We start from the raw sequence: 15,867 nt of genomic DNA, 5'->3' as shown, positions 1-15,867 counted from the left end.
AGAGCAGCTGCAGGCTGCTCAGAACACAGGAAAACAAGTTGTTTATAAGAAATTCAGGGTCTGGTGGTTCACAGCCCCTAACAACCTCCTTCCCAGGTGAACTCATAGTTACAATGAAGGAACCAAATCACATTAGCATATCCTGACCACCTGTCGGGATGGCACCAAGTTTACTTAACTTCAAAAGAGCCAGGAGACCACCTCATGTGTTGGAAGGTATAAATTGTGCTGGTTAGTCTCTCAAATTCTCTGACCAACAGACAATAGTGAGAAATGGGCCTACATTTCTCAGCTCCTCCAATTTTTCCCTTTCTATTAATTTTAATAAATCCTGTGTTTCTGCAACATGTCTGCCTTAGGTGAAGACTTCCTCAATTTCCCAGACTTACCCATCCTCAGAACAGGAATTCTAATCATGCAAGTCCCTATCTTAGGTGCCTGAGAGGAAGAAAATTCAAACCTGTATCTGACTGCTGATGTCTGTGAACAAAAGAGATTAAGGGATAAAAATCCCTCTGGGCTCTGTTTCTCAGAGCCAAAGTTTTTTGTCAAGAGAGTTCATCTGCAATTAGATAATGTTTTAAGAATTTCATGCTCCTAATAGCTATAGTCTCCTAATTAAAGGAAAGGAGGATCACCTAGATTGGGAAAGTAAAACAGTCAAATATTCAGGCTGTATTTCTTATCTGGCTCCAAGGGAAACAGGATTCAGACTGCAGCAAATTGTAGTCAGAATTTCAACAGCAGCAGCAGGGCCTCAATGGCAATTGGGTACCCAGTGTCCAGAAGCAGCCCAGTGTGCTGCAACACAGAAGGGCGGCAGCAGACAGAGGTTGGCCATGTGCATCTTAAGCTTGGTCTTGTGGATCAGGCACTCCTCTCCATGGCGGCAGAGAAGGCAGGACCATGAGCTCTCTCATTCAGACTCCTCTGTGGAGGCATTTGCAGCTACGATGTCATCAGCTCTGCCATTCCTTTACTGTATATGCAGTCATCTCATCCAGCTTTATTTTCTTTCTGTGGAAAAAAAAAACCACATCCTCGACCCAAAATTAATATAAGGTTGGGTTTTTTTATAATCCAGTGCAACTGGTTTGTCACCTTGCCTTAGCAAAGATCACCTTGGTGCCATCATGCCAAAATCTGTCTGCAGCAGACTGTTCATGTACATCCATAAAAGGTGTATAACTTAAGGCATTATGTGGTGATTTTTAATTCTCTTGTTTTTATCTTTTTAAGTTGTTTTAAGGAGCTATGGACATGGTCCACAATTACTTTTCACCATTAACCATATGTGCAGTTCCTCTATTGAAACAGCCATCCGTAAAATTCAGCATAACATCCTTTAAGGAATCTTTTGCTATAACATTATGAAAAATAAATGAACAGAGTTGTGTGAATTTCAGTAATGATTAGCTGGTAAAAGATTATTAATCTGGCCTTTAAATTGAGCAAATGCAATTGCCCAAGAATCACTATTTTAAAATTATCAATTAATCTGTTACTTAGTTTAAGAAATGTTGACCATAACTGATTCCTTGCCAAAATATCTCCTAGATGCCACACTGTTCTTCTACACTAAGTAAGCTAGTGCTTCAAAATAGGAGTTTAATATCCTAACTGGCAAAAAAGGAAGGTGCAGCCATAAAAAGCAGACTGTTTTGCCCATAAGCTGCTGTAGGATAAGTTTTATAAGTAATATACATGCTTACCAAGGCTGAATCATAATTAAGATAAGGTACTTGCTGTTTTGAATACCATACTTTACCTGCTTGAGTACCTGTCTGGCAGCCTACTGGAATCTGGATCACTGCTTCCTTTAAGAATTCTTACTTAGTGGCTCAAAGCCTCTCATAGGAAATTTTAAATAAGGTTTTTAGCAAGATATCTTTCTAATCCAAGTTGCAAGTCTGCCTAGCTGACAGGAAAATAGAAAAAAGGAAAGAATATTCAAGAAATGGTGCTGGCCTACCTGGATATCAACATGTAGAAGAATGAAAATAGATCCATAGCTATTGCCATGCATAAAACTCAAATCCAAATGGATCAAAGACCTCAATAGAAAACCAAGCACACTGAACCTCATAGAAAATAGGAACTACACTTGAATGCATTGGCCAGGGGCCACTTCCTAAATATGAACAAGTGGCACAGACACTGAGAGAAACAAATAATAGATGGGACTTCCTGAAACTGAAAAGCTTCTATAAAGGAAAGGACACAGTCAACAAAACTAAATGTCAGCCTATAGAATGGGAAAAGATCTTCACCTATTCTGTACTGAACAGAGGGCTGATCTCCAAAATATGGTCATCAAAAAAAACAAATAATTGAAAAAAAAGTATAGGGTATAGACCTAAACAGAGACCCCTGAACAGATGATTCTAAAATGACGAAAAGACTCTTAAGAAATGCTCACCATCCTTAGCTATTAGAGAAATGCAAATCAAAACAACTCTTCATCTTACACCTGTAAGAATGGCCAAGATCAAAAACACTGATGACAACTTATGCTGCAGAGGATGTGGGGTAAAGTGAACACTCCAACACCGGTGGGAGTATAAACTGGTACAGCCACCCTGGATACCAGTATGGCGATTTCTCAGAAAATTAGGCAGCAATCTACCTCAAGACTCAGCAATATCACCTTTGCGTATATATGCAAAAGATGCTCAACCATACCACAAGGACTTGTGCTCAACCATGCCCACAGACAATGACGGGCCTGAAGCTGCAATTTTCTGCCTCTACCTATTTTGTAACTCTTAGCTGAAGCCGGTGGGGGGCAAGCCATGCTCCCTCCACTGCTTGGCAGGCCTGCCTGGGACAAGCTGGTCAGCCCCTCAATCAATCAGGCTGCCGATTCGATTATTATCCTTGCTTTATTTTTTTATCTTGTAATCATAATTTTAAGAGCATCTTTGAATTCTCTCCTCTGTTAAAAGCTCTAAAATTATCCATATAGGTTCCTTGGCTCACCAGCCAATTAGCTTCTATGCATTTTCAACTGATGGGCTCTGGTCACTGACGGTGGGAGGTAAAGATAGTTCTTTAAACGTCTTTGTCTCCTGCTTCCCCATCTCAGCGGTAACCTAGGAGATCTCTAGACAAAATGCTGCTCAAAGGCTTCACTCTTCCTATCCATTCTGCAGCGTTAGAAACTGCAGCTCCGTGACCATAGCATTGCCACATTCTGGGGAAGATGGATCTCACCTTGGCTTCCCGAATTCTGAATTCCGGTGCAATCCGAAGGCAGCCGCAGCACCGCCATTGCAGCCGGCCATATTGCGGTGGCATCGCGGTGGCATCGCGGCAGAATCGCGGCGGCGGGAATATGTTATATAAAAACTCGAAATTTCTCTGCCTTGTTTCTGCGCCATTTTAGCTTCTCTAGCGATCAAAATACATTCAAGCAACAGTGCTGATAAATGAACATTATTTCTTTGTCCCATAGTTACAATTATGTACAGTTTTACTTCCAATTTTTTTCTTTCCCACTTCTTTTTCTTTTATTTTATTGATATTTATTGAGCTCTACATTTTTCTCTGCCCCCCTCCCAGCCTCTTCCCTCCTCCCTTCAATCCTCCCCCAAGATCCCCATGTTCCCATTTACTCAGGAAATCTTGTTTTTTTCTACTTTCTACTTTCCATGTAGATTAGATCTATGTAAGTCTCTCTTAGTGTCCGCATTGTTGTCTAAGTTCTCTGGGATTGTGGTTTGTAGGCTGGTTTTCTTTGCTTTATGTTTAAAAACCACCTATGAGTGAGTACATGTGATAATTGTCTTTCTGGGTCTGGGTTACCTCACTCAAAACGATGTTTTCTAGCTCCATCCATTTTCCTGCAAAATTTTAGCTGTAGTTATTTTTTTCTGCTGTGTGGTACTCCATTGTGTAAATGTACCACATTTTCCATATCCATTCTTTGGTTGAAGGGCATTTAGGTTTTTTCCAGGTTCTGGCTATGACAAATAATGCTGCTATGAACATAGTTGAGCACATGTCCTTGTGGCACAATTGAGCATCCTTTGGATAGATACCCAAAAGTGGTATTACTGGGACTTGAGGAAGGTTGTTTCCTAATTTTCTGAGAAATCACCATACAAATATCCAAAGGGACTGTACCAACTTACACTCCCACCAGCAATGTAGGAGTGTTCCCTTTACCCCACAACCTCTCCAGCATAAGTTGTCATCAGTGTTTTTTATCTTGGCCATTCTTACAGGTAAAAGATGGAATCTCAGAGTTGTTTTGGTTTGCATTTCTCTGATGACTAAGGATATTGAGAGTTTCCTTAAGTATCTTTCAGCCATTTAAGATTCCTCTGTTGAGAGTTCTCTGTTTAGGTCTATACTCTATTTTTTTATATTGGATTATCCATTCTTTTGATGACCAATTTCTTGAGTTCTCTGTATATTTTGGAGATCATACCTCTGTCTGATGTGGGGTTGGTGAAGATCTTTTTCCATTTTGTTTTGTTGGCCATGTTCTTTGCTTTACAGAAGCTTTTCAGTTTCAGGAGGTCCCATTTATTGTGTTTCTCTCAGTGTCTGTGCTGCTGGGGTTCTATTTAGGAACTGCTCTCCTGTCCAATGCGTTCAAGTATACTTCCCAATTTCTCTTCTATGAGGTTCAGTGTGGCTGGCTTTATGTTGAGGTCTTTTGGTTTTATTTATTTATTTATTTATTTATTTATTTATTTATTTATTAAGGATTTCTTCCTCCTCCCCGCCACCACCTCCCATTTCCCTCCCCCTCCCCCGATCAAGTCCCCCTCCCTCATCTGCTCGAAGAGCAATCAGGGTTCCCTGACCTGTGGGAAGCCCAAGAACCACCCACCTCTATCCAGGTCTAGTAAGGTGAGCATCCAATCTGCCTAGGCTCCCCCAAAGCCAGTACATGCAGTAGGATCAAAAATGAGGAATATTATGTTGAGGTCTTTAAACCATTTGGACTTGAGTTTGTGCATGGTGATAGATATGGATCTATTTATTCTTCTACATGTTGATGATATTCAGTTATACCGGCACCACTTGTTAAATATGCTTTTTTTGCTTTGATTTTTTTGCTTCTTTGTCAAAGATCAGGTGTTCAAAGATGTGTGGATTGATATCTGGGTTTTCTTTTCGGTTCCATTGGTCCTCCTGTCTGTTCTTATGCCAATACCAGGCTGTTTTCAGTACCGTAGCTATGTAGTAGAGTTTGAAATCAGGGATTGTGATGTTTCCCGAACTTCTTTTATTGTACAGGATTGCTTTGGCTATCCTGGGTTTTTTGCTTTTCCATATAAAGTTGAGCACCGTTTTAAAATTTTACTACTTATTTCTGAGCATTCATTACTCACCTCTCCTCCTAATGTGCAATTTTCTCACAGGTTCCTTTTTATGCCTGGTCACTTCTGTGCATTTTGGGGTTTACCAGTCAGCCCCATGTTAGGGAAATAAAACGTGAGGAATTATGGGATCTGAAAAATGCAGGCCCATTTCCCACCTTATCTGACAGTCAGAGAGTCTGGGGAATAAAAAGGCTTAATCACACTTCCTGCATAGGAGATGGCAGACTGCCCCATTTTTTTGAAGTTTAGTAAACACGGTGCCATCCTGACAGGTGTTCAGAATATGCTAATGTGATTCTGCTCCTTTCATGGTAACTATGAAGTCACCTGGGGAGGAGGTGTTTTCAGCCTATGTGACCAAGTGTTGGCCTAGTAAACATGACTTGAGTCAACCTGCTACCTAGGCAACAGAAAGTTAATGAAGCCTTTTGTTACCTGCTCCCCCAGTTTACCTTTCATATAAAAGCTGTGGGGGAAAAAAATGCAGGTGATTGTCGGGATTTGAATGATCCCTGAAAATCCTGTTATTGTCTTCTGGCTGGTGTTTTTCTCACCTACCCTGGCAAGAAGTGGCTTTTGTTGAGGCTGGTCCTCAACAGAACCTCCAAAACCTTTACTTAGAAAAGGGTTTAACGCTGATCGGGGGAGGGGGAGGGAAATGGGAGGTGGTGGCAGGGAAGAGACAGAAATCTTTAATAAATAAATAAACGGAAAAAAAAGAAAAGGGTTTAACGAATGTTTCCAATGGAGAGAGTTTGTTATAATGGTGAAGGAATTGTACCAGAAGTATAAGGCTCACCCACTAGGCAATGGGAAGGCAGCCAGACCATACTTCATCTTCACAAAAGAAGCAGACAGAGAAAACATGAGGTGGGGTCAAGCTAAATTAACTCAAATCCACCTAGAGTAACTTACTTCTCTTAGCAAGGGTCCACCTCTTAAAGGAGTTGAATAACTCCAACCATTCATTCATACACACACACACACACACACACGCAAACTCACACATACACTTTAAATCAGGTGTGCCAAGAATAGCACTTTTGGAACATAGTGGTTTTTTGGAATTTAGTGTTAACTGAATCCATGTTCCTGGGCCATGGTCACTCATACTTAAGTCCAGAATAAACTGCATCCTACCCTTTGTGGTGAAATTTCTGCTTTGTGCCAACAGTTATGGTGCCCAGATGTGGAAGCCTCGGAAACAATTTTTCACTGGATGAAACAGGTACCAATATGGATCCCGTTTATCCAAACTGCCAGTATTATCTCCTCATGTGGATTTTAGTGAATGCTTTCTGGGCTCTAATTTTTTTTTATTTGGTCGACAGTAAAAGAAATGCGGCTATTTTCAGATTCATATTTACCTATCATCCTTTGACCATGCCTCTTCATTCTTTATCTCCAAGAGGAGCAAAATCATTGTTCCAAAGAGATGTTTATGGCCTAGTTTAAGATAACAGCAAAGTAGAGAACATCCCTCGCTAAGCTTAAAAATTGTCAAGGCTGCTTCCAATGGGAAGCTCTCTCACCTCCATTGGGACATCTTAGTCTCCCTTTGAGGAGCTCTCTTTCTCTTAAACATCTTGCTTAAGTTTTTATTTGAAGATCTTTTTTACTATACCACAAGACAAAAGTCCTGATTTGGCATGAGTTGGGTACTAGAAAGTCTAGAGAAGCTCTCCAGGTGGCTATAGATAATGACAATGTACAACCATGTCTCTGTCACAACTAAGGTTTGTAGCTGTTCATGCCAGAATCTGTCCTGAAGCTCTGTTGGGGAGTTTGCCTGACCACCACTCAGCTTTTCTTTCTTGCTAAGCATGGCTTGAAAGTTACCTTAGGTTCCCACTTATTGTTGTAAAGTACCACCGGCATCAAAGACAGATGTCTAGACTCATCCAAATCCTATTCCTGAGTAGATGTAATAAAACATGCCTTTTCTAGGGGACATCTTCATAAAGTTTATTGTCCCAAATATACCAAGCCACTCTTGGCCTACAAGAGAACGACCCGAGACACAACGGAGGCTGCTTGAGAAAGCAGCACATTCCGAATTCAAATCACATTAGGATGGTTGTGTTTCCCCTAAATTACTCAAGGGACTTTCTGCACCTTGACTTCCCTTCATGTTCTCTCTGTTTTTGTGGAAAGTTAATTGCTTAGATAAGGGAGACTCTACCTGCTTTCCCATTCCCATGACTTTCTGAGAAGGGGCTCACTCAAACGTTTAAGGCCAACATAGGAGAAATCAGACTCAATGCATTTTGATTTCTTAAGAGACTGAAACTTCGACTGTCTATAGACTTTGGACTGGATGAACATTAGGATCTTTTCATGGTAGGAAACTTAGCATATGTTCCTTAGAATATCAGTGGATGGAATCATTTCTGGTCTATGGGGATACTAAGGATGTCTAGACAGAAAAATAGCCACCTAAATATTGGTGATGCCAGGTAAATGTGGGACAGATCCTCTTTATGTAGACCAGGACAAAATACAGGTGAGATTGGTACTAAGCAGGGAGCTGATAGCTGGTCCATGATGCTATACTTCCAATTAGTTCCTCTTCTTTCATGTAGATACACAAGCAGGTATGGGAAATGTAGTTCAGCCCCACTACAAATTAGAAGAGTAAATGTTCTTTTTATTTTTTTTAATATAAAGTAGCATTCGGGTGGTAGCTTGCTTTATTAATGGTGACATTTCGTCACCATCACATCAGTTCTAAAATTAGAAAAGAATGTTGACTTAAGTACAAATGATAAACTTGACCTTTTGATCATTTTACTCAGCCATCCTCATATCTTAAAGTGATAGGAATATATGAGCTTTATACTTGGTAATTATACTGAACATATCTGCATTGCATGTAATTGTGTCTAGTCTACGATAAATATGTTCACATGTTGTTTTCGTTCCACATAAAGACTAACAAATCCTGGCCATTTCAATTTTTTATTTATTTGCATTGAGTGCTGCTATAGGCGCATATATATATATATATGTATATATACTGATATACATGTATATATGCATATATGTAGGATGCTCAATTAAACTGCACAAGTGCGTAATTATAAATGTGAGTGTGTGAGTTATTTTTAAAAGACTTGATGAATGTGCACTGCCTTATACAGGTAGGCTAAATATCTTCAAACTTATTAAAATGGTATTTGTGGTCTATTAAGTGTTTTATAAAAACCTTAATATGATATTTGCTTATATAAAACACCATTCATTGGAATTGTAGGACTAATGTTTCCTTAAGTTATAAAATTTAATGTTACACACATAGATTTGAATAGGATTTTCTTCCAAAACAGGCTATAATGAAAAAATCATTTAAATTTTTATTTCAATTAACTAATGATCATGAGAAAAATAAGAACTATATGGTATAAAATGCTTTATGTTAATCAGAATGCCTCTTAGGAATATATCTTAGAAATTCTTATTAAAATGTCTTCAAAAAATCCTTAACACACACACACACACATATGGTAAGGGAGGCTCTTACTGAACTGTAATACATGTAAAAAGGACAAATTTCTTTACAAAGATCTATTTTAAAATTTTCTTTTTCATGATTAGGATTTCGGGAGGAAGATGGAATCCCCAAAAAACCAGTCACATTCAAAACCTAAGTATTTCAAAGTGCTTATCTCTTCCAATTTAAACTGGAGGAAAAACATTATTTTAAAACCAGGCTGTCAATGACTTCTCACCTTGCCTAAAGCCTTATCACTGCTCAGGCAAAGTTCTGTGTCTTTAAAAATAAAGGTTTCTGCTTAATATTGGCTCATACTTTTAAGAGGATAAATTTGCAATTAGTAATTGCTTAGAGCTAAGAAAATAAAACCAGATGGTGTGACCTTAAATAGAAGCTACAAAATAGATCTAAATAGAAGCTACAAAAACCCGATTTTAGAACTAGTAATCCACCTTCAGTTACAGCTATGTGTATCTATGTATTTTCTACAGGTACTTGCTTTTTATATCATGTACATAATACCAACACAGTTCATAAGTAAGTGCAAGTTATAAAGACCAAATTAAACCCAAATTCTTTTTTAGCTCGTAGTGTGACTGTCATTTGAAGGGAAAAGCCACAACTCCAAATGTCTGTCTTGTCTGGTTAAGCTTGTAAGGGGGCAGGGCTGAGAGCTCTGAGCAGAAGGGATAGGGCCATGTGCTAATTGGAAGGCGTGGCTAAGACCTCTGCTCAGTGAGGGAAGCCGGGGCTGTGAGTGCGGGGGCGTCTGTGCTCTCTGGGTCCTACAGCCTCCAAGTTGAACTGAGGGGTGTGATTGGTAGGAGGCAGGAACAGATTTAGCTGAGATCTCTATAAAACGAGGAGCCCTGAGCCTCAGCTCAGACCCTCATTCCTCTGAAGAGTCTCCTGGGATAACAACCATGCTTGCAGCCGTGGTCTCCCTTGTGGCCGCCATCTGGGCAGCGCTCCATCTCAGGACCCTGCTGCTGGCTGCTGTCACCTTCTTGTTCCTGGCTGACTACCTCAAAAGCAGGCGCCCAAAAAACTATCCACCGGGGCCACGACGTCTGCCCTTTGTGGGCAACATGTTGCAATTGGACTTGGAGCAACCACATCTGGCAGTGCAGCAGGTAGGAAGGGACAATGTTGCCTGGGGGTGCAGTGACATAATCCTAATGCTAGACTGGCCACATCCGGGAACATGGGTGGGGGTGGGGTGGGCCTAGCTTAAAGGCTTATGCTCACGGTCGCGAATTTTAAGGCAAATAATTAACTTCTAAACATGCTCTTTTAAGAAATATGCAGATCAACAGGGCAGTGGTGGCGAATCTCTATAAATTTGATGCCTGACTAGACTACAGACCGAGTTTCAAGGCAGCCATGGCTACACAGAGAAACAGAGAGAGAGAGAGAGAGAGAGAGAGAGAGAGAGAGAGAGAGGGAGGGAGGGAGGGAGGGAGGGAGGGAGGGAGGGAGGGAGAGAGAGAGAGAGACAGAGAGAGAGACAGAGACAGAGAGACAGAGACAGAGAGACAGAGAGAGAGATAGAGAGAGGGAGAAAGAGAGATTGACTGAAGACTGAAGCTATTTAGGTGTTAGCTCTCTTTTCCTAAGCCTTAGGCTTTTTTACACCCTCGCTTACTACTGATGCTGTCAGTTACTAAGAAAGCCACAATCAAGTCTCTATCTAGCTCCGCCAGGAGAGTGCCCATTTCTTCACTCAGTTCTTCAAGCTCTCCCATTAAGTTGGGAAATCTGTTCTGTATACACAGTGCATATTTACGATTGCCAGGCCGTTTGAATCCTTAGCCATGTGACCATGTAATATCCCTCTTTATCCAGAGTAAATTTGTTTTGCCTGAATTTTCTCTGATGTCTTAAACACTGCAAGCCCCCTTTTGGTCAGTATGTGAAAGGCATATGCCTTTCAGTTCTTTTATTTTTACCTACGCATGATACTAGAATTGCATTCGTCTGGATTGCGTATACTTGGGCATGTTTTTATTATTCAAGTTTCATCATTAATTGGGACACATCTGTTTACAACTTATATATAAGCATTATACATAATGTTTAATTTTTGTGGTTGTCTATTTGCTGTTTCCATTCTTTTATTTTTGGTTTTGATCTTCCAAGACTAGGAAGTTTCCACCATTTTTCAGGTGTTTTCTCATCTACACATTCCTGTTTTCAGGACATTGGTGCACAGCCATGACATCTATGGTGCTGGGTCTTGCTGTTTGCCATCGGCTTCCTCTGTGCTGTGCATGGGAGAGCTGCCTCTCCCCTCGGCACTGCTTTTCTGCCAAGCTCTGCTGTGCAGATCTCCACAGAGGCCATGGCAGCTTTCTCTCCTCAAATCATGCCTTTTCTTCTTATCTTTCTTTTCTCTGTTAAGATTTGGAATAATTTTGTAATAGCCTGTTGGAAATATTTTTTTCCATCTTACCAACATCTGTGCCATCTCAACAAAACTGAGGTTCTCTTGGGTCTTAGTGAATGAACGAAGCAATGTCAGACTGGGCATTTTGTGTAGTGTGCTGTAAGACTGATGCACACATTAGGTCCATATTTTACTTGTAAAGGTAGCTTTAGAGGCTCAGAGTACTCACTTTTGTGAATGGCATTTCAAATGGAAATTTCAGAATAAATTTTATGAATCAGAAGAACCACAGTTTGTGCTTGCCACGTCAGCCTCCTCGATCTCAGCAGCATGAACTGGCAAGAAGGAAGATGGCTGCAAATTTCAGGGCCCCATCAGTATAGTGCAGCTGCAACTCACTACAGGAGAATGAACACCAGTGATCTTCCCATAATTGTCTCATAGGGAAGGGATGTATTTATTGCTGCAAAAGAAGGGTGGGAAGCAGAATTCTCTCCATAGCAATTCAGCTGGAGAAGTCACAGTTCACCTCACAGGCTCAGCCCAAGAGACACATAGCAAGTGACAAGATGTCATAGATGAATTCCACCACTGTAACCCTCTGTAGGGTCCTATCGTAATGGTGCTTGACTTTATAAGCAAAAATGTTAAAAAGATTTCTAACCTGTTGAGCCTCATTTTTCTCATATTTTGGCAAAAGAGAGTAAACTTTGGTTGGAGTTTTGCTTCTGGCAAATGATAGCATATGTTGCAATAGTAAAAAGAAATGTTTGTATTTTATCTTGTCAGGGTTAAAATATTTGCTCTATGTCATGCTACACAGTCATATGAGGTTGGGTGATATGTCTGGTGTCACAGCAATAGAGCATGGTGACACTGAAGCTGGAAACATTATGCCAGTTCAATAATTTTTTATTTCTTTATTTTGTATTTCCTATAGGTTTACATCTTGATATCTTGTTATAAACAAGTGAAGTTAAATGATATAATTTAGGAATGCTTAAATTTTAATCTTGCTTTTTAAAATAATTCACAAACTGATGCAAGCCTTTCCCTTTGGGGTTTGTGCCCCCTTCATTCAGACTCCATGATAAGCACACATGGAGCAATTAGCAATCACCTCTTAGCATTCCATTTTCAGCTGTCAGGGAAAGGGGGAATCTGATTTCCCCAGGTTGCTCATTGGGATAATGACAAAATAAGGGCTTGAACATATATGATTTAACTCAATACAATAACTTAAAACATATATTCTAATAGAATATACTGGCCTTTAATAACTAGATATATTTATTCACAGACTCATTCACTCAAGAAACACTAAACACATGCTTAGCATGACAGGCACAAGACAGGACAGTCTATGGTCCAATGAGTCCTACAGATTCTGCTAATCAATTCTGATATCATATGAAATCTAGATGGATGGGCAGCTTTGGGCCTAGCCTTTGGTAGAATGATGTCACCAGTTGTGCTGTGCCTAGAAAGAATGTTTAACAAGCGTCTAGTGAAGTAAAGGGATGGACATTTTAGATCAGTTTAAGTGACATCATTGCAAACAGGATAAGGACAGTGAAGAAGCTGGGCTCCTTGTAGAGCACGTAGGAGCTGTACTTCCTGCCACATCATAGTCTCTTAGCTTTCTCTGTAGGAGTTCACAGAATTCTTATAAGAACATTACATAAATAAGAGAAAGTCTTGTCAGACTGAAGTAGGCTGTGATACACAACTTAGATATTAGCATATACTTCAAGCCAGCTGTAACAATGGGACCCCAACATACAATGGCCCTCAGCATTCCTCATATGATCATTGTATGTATAAAATTACTCAATATATTCCAAGTCACTGTTCAGATATCTCCTATGAGTTGAAGCTCATTCTGTTTTCTTTCTTTTCCTTTTATTCATCTTTTACATATTATCAGAGCAGACCCCTGAGAACCCAGGTAGATTTTTTTCACATCAGCCAGGATTCTGTGACATGAATGCTGCATGAGCCCATCAGCACTGTCTCTGGGTTCTGCTCCTCCATCTTTTTGTTGCTTCCATTACCAGAGCCCTCTTCTAAATCACATTCTAATATTTAAAGAGCCACAGTTAATTTGCTATTGCTTCTGTTACCATAGCTATTTAAACAAAAAGCCAGCAACAGATATTTTCAATTACTGTGAATTTCATGCATGCAGGTCATAGAGGTTGTTCAGTGGGTAAGGGCACTGGCTGAAATATTTGGTAACCTGAATTTGATCACCTGGACAAACATGGTAAGAGGAGAGAACAGACTCCCCAATGATGTCCATTGACATACTCATGTACAACACTACCCTTCACATACAACATATGCACACACACACACACACACACGCACACACACACAAAAATAACAATGAATAAAATGATGTAAAAAATTTTTTTCTTATTCTGTGATACCTACAGCAGACTCACACAGACACACCTGGGTCTTTACCAGGTGGCATACAGTTTCTGCCTGTCCTAGACTGCAAAATGCCAGAGTTAGAGAATTTGCTTATTTATTGAAATCTATGTACCAAAAATCTTCATATAGGGATACACTCCATAACATCATCCGCTCATTTATTCCTGTTAATGAATTTGTATTGGTAAATCTCATTCTTAAAGTTGATTTGAGTTTAGGACATTTCAAAGAAAAGAAAATCAAAACCATTTCCACATACCAAGGTGTATCATTCACAGGGAAAAAAAGACTTATCAATATGATTACAATTTGCTACACATATGCCTTCCATCCCTGGACAGAGAGATATGAACACACCCACCTCTAACTATTGAAATATGTTTCAGCTTGTGAAGAAGTATGGGAATGTTATGAGTCTGGATTTTGGGATCATGTCTTCAGTGATTATAACCAGCCTGCCTTTAATCAAAGAAGCCTTTACTCAACTGGAAGAAAACTTTATGAGTCGCCCTAAATTTCCTATTCACAAACATATTTTTAAGGAAAATGGTAAGTCTTCTATGTGTTGTCAGATATGCATTGTAATATTTATGATATATTAAAGGCATCTCTATGCCTTACTTATACAACACTCCCATAAGCCAATACCTTTATGAAATGCCACCATTAATGGGAGCTGGATACCACATTTCCTAAATGAAAGCACCCTTAAGATGGTTTATAGTGTGTCCTAGTAGAGACCGGGTAAAATCACGTTTGGAAAAACTAACTCTAGATGCTTTGATTGGAAGTAACCACAGCCCCCAAACACAGCCAAGCACTGTGCTCCCTTTCATTTTCCCACATCAACCCTAGGAAAATGGATGTAAGTCAGATTTTCTTTTCTATTGCATCTTGCTTGTAGCTTCTAAGCTCCAGACCAAGATTATAATTTATTAGTATAAATACTTTATATTGTCATCAAATAAAGTCATAAGTTGAACACAGAATTTGAAATCTATTAATCCAACAAAACAGCGTTTTATGTGCTAATTACTCTTTGAAATAATTATCAGTACCCTGTGATATTTGCTTTGAGAAGCATAGTACTAGACATCTGTCTTAGAGTTACTTTACAGTGATGAAATACCATGATTAAAGAGACTTTGGGATGAAAAGGTTTATTTGGCTTATGCTCCTATATATGGCTGTTCATCATCAAAGCAAGTCAGGACAGAAACTCGAGGCAAGAACCTGGAAGCAGAAGCTGATGCAGAGGCCATGGAGGAATACTGCTTTCTGTCTTGGTCCTCGTGGATTATTCAGCCTGCTTTCTTATAGAAACCAGGACCACCAGCCCAGGATTTGCACTAACCACATGAGATGGACCCTCACACGCCAAACATTAGTTTAAAAAAGTCCTACAGGCTTGCCTACAGCCCTATCTTATGTAGGCATTTTCTCAATTGAGACTCCCCCTTCTACAATGAATTTAGCTTGAGTCACATTGACATAAAACCAGCCAACACAATGTAAGTTAATGCCAGGGATTAAAATAGTAAAGCAGTATTAATGCAGAAGGCTTTTAATCAGAGATATCTAAGATTGTATGAGGATTCTGGGAAATCTTCTCTAAGTAAATGACATTTATTTAATGAAGTGAAAAATACTTAGTCAAGGGGATATAATATCCTTGAAAAGACAAAAAGGAGAGATGTCTTGAGGAATGGAAAGACATCCAATGTAGCAAGCATGGTATTTAAAGGACATAATTAACCGCTCTTGATACTTCTGAGTTCCATCAGAAAGAGCACAGGCAGTGTTTGCTAAATGTTGATTTTTATTCTAACAGCCAGGAAAACTTCTGAGTGGTTTTGAGCAGAGGAGATCTTACAATATCAGGTAGAGAATGGAGGAAAGACATTAACAAGTGTAGTTTGGACACTTTTATAAAACATAATACAAATATCTGATATTTCCAATGGTCTTAGGTGACCCCTTTGAAATGTTTGTTCCCCCCCCAAGAGGGTGGTGACCCACAAGTTAAGAACCATTTCTCTAAAGGACCAGAAGTACTAGAATGGATCTAGAGATATTAAAGAGAAACTTGTTTTAGATATGAAGAGTGGGAGCTTACACACTTCAGATGCAAAACCACACTGTGAGTTAGCCCAGGGCAATGGCATTGAAGCCTTATAAACAGGCATGCTAGAGAAAAACCAACATGACTCCAT

The 15,867-nt window shown here is 39.6% G+C and overlaps 2 protein-coding genes across 3 annotated transcripts in view; both read left to right on the top strand.

Moving 5' to 3' along the window:
• The window catches only part of LOC142834439 (cytochrome P450 2J3-like), an 86,054-nt gene that overhangs the window by 46,409 nt on the left and 23,778 nt on the right, over nt 1-15,867 (top strand). The gene's annotated exons all lie outside the window — the stretch shown is intronic.
• The window catches only part of LOC142834440 (cytochrome P450 2J3-like), a 30,423-nt gene continuing 24,100 nt past the window's right edge, over nt 9,545-15,867 (top strand). For both annotated transcript variants that reach the window (XM_075947047.1, XM_075947048.1), the window contains exons 1-2: nt 9,545-9,962; nt 14,041-14,203. In XM_075947047.1, the coding sequence (XP_075803162.1) occupies nt 9,753-9,962; nt 14,041-14,203 (373 nt within the window). In that variant the 5' untranslated portion in view covers nt 9,545-9,752. The remainder of the gene's footprint in view (nt 9,963-14,040; nt 14,204-15,867) is intronic.

This window comes from Microtus pennsylvanicus, chromosome 13 (assembly GCF_037038515.1).
Source record: "Microtus pennsylvanicus isolate mMicPen1 chromosome 13, mMicPen1.hap1, whole genome shotgun sequence".
In the NCBI taxonomy this organism is placed as follows: Eukaryota; Metazoa; Chordata; class Mammalia; order Rodentia; family Cricetidae; genus Microtus; species Microtus pennsylvanicus.
This window is presented reverse-complemented; position numbering and strand designations above follow the sequence as displayed.